Source organism: Cibotium barometz, chromosome 42 (genome assembly GCF_041138505.1).
Source record: "Cibotium barometz isolate CiBa-2024 chromosome 42, ASM4113850v1, whole genome shotgun sequence".
In the NCBI taxonomy this organism is placed as follows: Eukaryota; Viridiplantae; Streptophyta; class Polypodiopsida; order Cyatheales; family Cibotiaceae; genus Cibotium; species Cibotium barometz.
The window spans coordinates 32,190,351-32,197,214 of record NC_141087.1 but is presented as its reverse complement, the minus strand read 5'-3'; the positions used below and the strand labels follow the sequence as shown (position 1 = coordinate 32,197,214).

The window sequence follows — 6,864 nt, the reverse complement described above, 5'->3', positions numbered from 1 at the left end:
ATATGCTATGTGGACTGATGATGTGCATGTGGGTGTGTGTGCTCGTCCATGTGCAAGAAGTGCCTATGAAGTGCAAAGCCCTTAGTGAATAACACAAGTGGCATGTATATACTATGTGGGTTGATGGTGTGCATGTGGGTGTGTGTGTTCCTCCATGTGATAGCTGTAACTCTTTTGCTTTCTTTGATATTTGTTCACTTCTATAGAGAGAGGGTAGAGGGTTTTATTCATGAAGAGGTTATCGTTTAAAGAGGTTGTCATTTAAGGGATGTGTTGTTACATAGAATAGAAATGACATCATTTTGAGAAGATAGCCAATTGTGCTTACAGTTCTCAAGGAAATCTAGGCAAAGGGTCATATCATGGACCAGGCTTATGTCCACCATGGGAGGCCAATCTAGAGATGAACCCAGATGGCAAGGTCATGCTACATGTAGACTTTGTAGTCCTTTATCGTGGAGAGAGCCACTGTGTGTTCTTTGGTTGGCCTCACAATCTTAGTAAATTGATCAAGGAGAACCATGAGCCACTTCCCTTTGAAGCATGTATAACTAACATCTTCTGTGTAATTGTTGTCCTTGTGCAAGGTTATGTCCTTTTTCTTAGCTCAATACACAAATGTTTTGCACAAATATCTTATGTGAAGTTCCAAAGTTGAGAAGCTCAATTGAAAAGTAGGCTCTAACTCAAGAAAAAACAATGACTCTATAAAGGGACAATAGTTAAAATGAGGTGAAGAGAATAAGACTTAAGAGTTAGAAACTTTTTGCTGCTCACTCTAAACTCAATTATGGAGCTAAACATTTCTTAGGCAACTCCTCATGTCAAATATGTTTAAGATATTACCTTACCGTTTCCAAAACATGTGTCGTTTTGGAAGCTTTACCTTAGAGCCACAAAATGTAACTTTCCATTGTGGGTGTGCTAGCATGCCATACAAATCCTCATTCCCTCTATTGTCACACTGAAAAGCTCCATAGCCATGGAGTATGGAGGAAGAGCATTATCCACCTAAATGGAGACAAGAAGAAGATTTCTACACTATGGATCAATCTCGTGAATATTGAGAGGGAAAGCTTATGAGAAAGGGAGCTTATGAAAGGAATATCCTACAAGCATTCCTAACCAAGCATGCATCTATCTAGCTATTCAAGGATGCAATAAAATACAACAAGAGAGTAGGAAGAATAGGGTAGAGAGGTCACAATTGTTATACTGCAAGGGGAATGAGTGTGTATTGCTTAACATCAAACTTACCTTGTATACAAATGGCTAGTGTTGACACTTGTATACAAATGGCTAGTGTTGACACTTGGCATAACTCAAAAATAGTCAATGGACAATATGCCTAACCTTAAGCAAGTATATACATGAAATCCTAAACTTATCTATTTAGCAGTAAGCATAGGATAAGGTTGCTTCATATATTCCATTGCCATCTTACAAGCAACATTTTTCCTCTACAAGTAGAAAAATGATGAAGTGCTATGGTAGGACGAGCAAGCAAAATCATGTTAATTGGAGTGGTTAACAGAGTGCGATGGTGGTAAGAATGATGTATTCACTCAAATTTGTGGACTCAGAGCTAGGCTAGTCTTCTCTTTTCACCTCCTTCATTCTCCCTTGAGGGTAAACATCTCTTATGCCTAATCCTTCTCTAAGATCCACAAGGAACATAGAATTGGGAAAACCCTCTTCCCCAAAAATTGCTTATAACCTTTCTCCCAAGTCTTCTCTCTTTTCTAGTTGGCTTGTTAATCTCTCTCTTTTGTTTCACTTCTCCCACCTCTCATTTTTCATTCACTCCCCAACGCTAAGTTTACTATAGCCTAAGGTGAGATTTCAGTCCAGAGAGGTTCACCTACTGAACAGAAGAAAATGAAAGATTTCCACACTTTGACAAGCTTGCTCGTGCAACTTCCCACAAGCACAAATGACCCACAAGCAAGCTACAATGAAACCGTAGAAGCTAGCAAGCACTATGACTACATGAAAATACAAAGACGCACACACCAAACAAAAGAAATAAGTACTCAATAAGAGGGAAGACCAAAAACTAACTTCCAACTTCAAAATAGCATTTAAAATCCCATTGAGCTATGAGGTTTTGACGTATGTATGTTATGGGCGTTCACACTTGTCCAATACCCAAAACTCACTTTTTCACTAGTGAAGTCTCTTGCTCCTTATTCTCCTAGCTTTGAATCTAGAAAATCGTAAAATCACTGCAATTAGCTAAGTTCAAGGCTAATGTTTTGAATGAATATAAAGAATGAAACATTATCTTGAAGAAGATTTACGTGTCTTCATTATCTCTATTGAGCTAACAAACCTAGCAACTCTATCTTTCAAGTTTATGATATGTTGTCTCCAATGTTAATTTTAAATTAGGCTTAAATGTTAATAAATTTAATAGATAATAGCATACTAAAGTTATGTTTTGAATTAGGAACAACTTACTCAAGATGAATGGAAGGACATTTATTTTGACACAAAGAGTTGAGAACTTTTGTGCACGCATACTTTCTTATAATTTGTAGCTTAATTGTAAGCCTCAAATCACCAAAGCTAACAAATGTTGTTTTTGCACCATTGCAATGCATAATGATTAAATGTGTAGTTCTTGGTGGTGGTGATTACATGCAATAAGCAATTTAATCGTGCAAGTTTACATAGGAATTTTGTTCCACTTTCACCCTATGTGGAAACATTTATAATTTCCAATAAACTAAATGGGAATAATTTTTTTGCAATTCTTAAATCTCTTTCAAATTATTAGGATCAAACTAACAAAAAATGAGCATTTACCATTTTATAACTTAGTGACTATTTACTTGACAAGCCAATGGATTATTTTCTTTTAAAAAAATCTTTCTCGTCCTAAATTGCATTGAATTATACAAAGAAGCATCATGCTAAAAAATACATGCCAACAAATAATTGAGCTCAGACTACCATGATGTGGCTTATTTAGAAACTATAATAAAAAATCATAGCATACTTCTCAAGAGAGTTGTTAGCTCTAATAGACATGAATTGATCATGACCTTGGGCCTTACTTCAAATTTCAAAAGCCGAGCTTATTTCTTGCTACACTTGCACTCATTAGAAAATTATTCATGTGCTTGTGTGGTTGGGAAGCTATCCATCTCAAAGAAAAGAGTGGGACTATGATTCCCAAGCTTTGCCTTTGGAAATAGGGACCTGTAATTTTCCCATGAGAAAGGTTTGTATTTTGGTGGATTCTCATCCGCCACAAGTTTTGGAAGTGGGGCTATCATGGTGCCTGCTGTAGGATTGTAGAAGAAAACAAAAGAATGGCGAGGCTCACATTCATGTACTCGAGAGCGATGGAGCACACTTTTATATCTTTCATTGCTTAGAACCTGGATAATGCCAAAATGCCATTTCTTAAGTCATGTGCTTAGAGTATAAGTTTAGGCACCATGATTGATGGTTCCTTTTTATGTTATGTAAAAACACGCTTTTTAAGAACAAGGGTACTTATTACATGCCATCACTTTCTCTTTTATTTTATGAAAAAACTCACTTTTTAAGAACATGGGTATGAATTATATGCCATCACTTTCCACTACGGGAGTGGGTAGGTTTGGACAATGTACCTCCTTTTCTAGGATAAACACTAGTAGTAGGCAGAAAAATAAATCACCAGCCATGATGTACTAAACGTGTAAAGGCATTTACACACTTCTATCCCTTGTGAAAGTTAAGGGTAAGGAAACCAGAATTTAGGGGAGATCTCCCCATCTCCTCCCCATCCAAATTCATGAATGAAGAGTCTTCCTAGTCCATCTCCTTGCCCATGCTCAAGTATAAGGAAAAGGTCATATGTGTGTAAACCCCCTAAGTATAGGCACAATGATGGACAATGTCAAAGATGATGTGAAAAAATATCATTTCTCGAGCACACGGTAAGAGAGGAAGTTTAGGCGCAATGCTAGTAACCCACGAGGCTTCATAATGCCAACATAAAAAAATTGTTAAGACTCAGAATCTTTGCACAATGCTAGGGGGTTTACGTATATTGCCTATGCCTTACACATATTGCTCATTCCTCTTTATTTGATGACGGCCTTTTTAAGGGGAAGAATCTCTCGTGCCCATGACCGTTCATAGATGGGGAGTCTCCCCCATCCACTTCCACCCACACAGGTAACCAGGGATCATGACCAGATGTGGAAACCCCCCATGGATGGGACTATGATGAATTAAGAGGTGCATGCTAATATAGCATGTGTGAATAGAAAGGGGTCTAGAGACAGAAAAGGGAAGGTGTCTAGAGAGAGAAAGAGACAGGCAGATAGAGAAAGACGTGTGTAGAGAGAGAAAGAGATAGAGATACACAAAGACGTGTCTAGAGAGAGATACACAGATATGTCGAGAGAGAGAGAGAGAGAGAGAGAGAGAGAGAGAAAGAGGAGAGGGTGTGAGAGATGGATTCCATACCTGGATGATATCTCCCACATTTACGATTAAGCATTGTTTGAGAGGCTGGACACGGATCCACCGACCGTCCTTGAAGATTTCCAAGCCCCCAATATCATCTTGGTGCAGTATGGAAAGCCCTCCGAAGTCCTTGTGTGGAGGGGATCCATAGGTGAGGCTTGCTACGGGGCATGGAGGGTAATAATTCATGCGGAGGTTAGAAGAGCTGCCGACATCGAAAATCGACGTTACGTCGAGAGCATCAACACCAAGGCCTGTGAACAGAATCTCCAGGATACGGTTGGCCAGAGCGCCCATCAAGGTGCAGCACTCGTCGAGATCAGCACTACCCACAATAATTACACAATTAAAGATTAGGTTTAGGGTTCAGTTCCGTTAGGAGTAGCCAGAGCGCCCATCAAGGTGCAGAACTCGTCGAGATCCGCACTACCCACAATAATTACACAATTAAAGATTAGGTTTAGGGTTCAGTTCCGTTAGGACTAGGCCTTGCACGGTCGCCTTTACCTGACTCCGTCGCATTCTTCTGTACATGGCCACGCCCTTCGCAAGAGATCGCCTATCCGTTGTTTGCCGGACATCACCATTAGGGTTTCCGTCCATGACTTGATGCGCACGTTCTGGCTGCTTCCAGCGTAGCCCATGGGCACCGCAGAGCTCTTCAGAATGCGAAGCTTTTGCTGCAGTGGCTGCTGGAAGAAGCGCGGAGAGTGCTGAGAGAGGATCTTGTCCAAGAGGGGTTGGGCCACTCCGTGGTTGATAATGCGGAAGAATCCCCAGGTTGACGCCGCCGCATGCACAAGGGGAACCAGCTCCTCGTCCGGTTGAGCTAGATCTATCACAGGAAATCCTCCGTCTTCATCGTCACGGCCGCATGAAGAGCAGCTGCTGAGGGGCAGCTGATCCTCCGGCAGCACAAAATCCTCCACCTTGAGAGCTGCCGCCATGAAAGAATCTTCTGCCATGTTGACTCAGTGGTAAACTTGCAGTGGAATTTGCCTGAATTGCTTTGAAAGCAAGAGAAGAAGGTTTATCTCTGTGTATTGTAGGTAGCTTCACAGAGAAGAAACACAAGTTGTGTTTCTTCCCGAGCAAAATTAAGAAGTGTGTTCAAAGTACTATTTAGTCACACACAAGCTGTCTTGGTATTCACAGACAAGTTGTCTTTGTAATTAATTAATTACACTGAATTACTAGTTCAAATCGTCGGGGAAAGTGGTGTCTCACAGTTTTCTTTGAGTGAACCTCACATGAAAGCTGTCTTGGTATTCAGAGAAAAGCTGTCTTTATAATTTAACTACACTCAATTACTAGTTCAAGTTTTTGGGTCTTGGTATTCAGAGAATAGCGGTCTTTGTAATTTAATTACACGCAATTACTAGTTCAACTTTTTGGGGAAAGTGGTGTCTCATTGGAAACATTTTTGAGTGCACCTTACATGAATCTTCTCACCGTGGGTTGAAGAGGAAAAGTTAATTTTGAACAAGCATTTTCTTCATAGTTTCATCCAATTATTACTATTTTTTAACAAAATGGATGAGGCATTTTCCCTCCTCCTATGAAGATGAGGCGAATTTTTCAAAAGTTGAGCAAGCTCCAAAATGAAACGAGCCCCGTCTTTTCCAAAACCTAGTGTCTTAGCTTATCATCTACCATTAATGGTTGGATTTCAGAAAAGCCTATTATTTCAGTGTATAGAGATAAATGGTAAAATGGTGCGATTTTGAGAAAAAAAACCTTTTTATAAAAGAAAAGCCTATTACTTCAGTTTATAGAGAGAAATGGTAAAATAGTATGATTTTGAGAAAAACTATGCTTTCATAGTATAATTTTGGAGCCATATAGATAGATATATATGGCTCCTTTTTCTTTTAAAAAAATCGTAGCAAAACAAATTGTAGAAGGTACCAAAAATCTATCTAAAATTCTAATGGAATTGAATTGAATATTGTATTAGCCCTTTTCCTCAAAGAAGCCATAGATAGAGGTTGTTAGAATACAATAGTGGGCTTATTAAAGAAGGAGGAGGATGGATTGAGAAATCTCAAGTTGTTTGAAGAGAGAGAGAGAGAGAGAGAGAGAGAGAGAGAGAGAGAGAGAGATCTATAGAGAACTTTCCTCAACTTTTATTGATGCTTCTTTGGATCCTTTTATTTTCTTTAAAGAATCATATCTTAGTATGCTTCCTAAAGATAGCTTAGATTGTGCAAGTCGTCAAGTACTAATTATGGCATTAAAACCTTGGATTAGGATAGGGGTTATGGAAAAATTAAGATATGTGGTAGCCTTTACCTAATTCTCTTGAATTATCCTCCACAAGGGCATGCTTGTCACAATACTATATTGTTTAAGCATTGATTTTTAGACATCACCATGAAGGTTTTGCTCCATCGAGGT

The 6,864-nt window shown here is 39.2% G+C and overlaps 1 protein-coding gene across 1 annotated transcript; it reads right to left on the bottom strand.

Moving 5' to 3' along the window:
• Positions 1-2,903: 2,903 nt before the first annotated feature.
• LOC147614384 (flavonol synthase/flavanone 3-hydroxylase-like) lies at positions 2,904-5,432 on the bottom strand. The gene is made up of 3 exons (XM_086780516.1): positions 4,975-5,432; positions 4,468-4,792; positions 2,904-3,386 (listed from the first exon to the last, which is right to left on the bottom strand). Exons 1-3 carry the CDS (start codon positions 5,430-5,432, stop codon positions 3,114-3,116), a joined length of 1,056 nt encoding a protein of 351 aa, XP_086636642.1. The 3' UTR covers positions 2,904-3,113.
• Between the last annotated feature and the right edge of the window lie 1,432 nt (positions 5,433-6,864).

Excerpts from the sequence above, each read along its gene's own strand:
- LOC147614384 (XM_086780516.1), bottom strand. The coding sequence starts at position 5,432 with ATGGCAGAAGATTCTTTCATGGCGGCAGCTCTCAAGGTGGAGGATTTT. Across the intron at positions 4,793-4,974 it reads GAAGAATGCGACGGAGTCAG|TGCTGATCTCGACGAGTGCT; the intron begins GTAAAGGCGACC and ends TATTGTGGGTAG. Across the intron at positions 3,387-4,467 it reads ATGTGGGAGATATCATCCAG|GTTCTAAGCAATGAAAGATA; the intron begins GTATGGAATCCA and ends GGCATTATCCAG.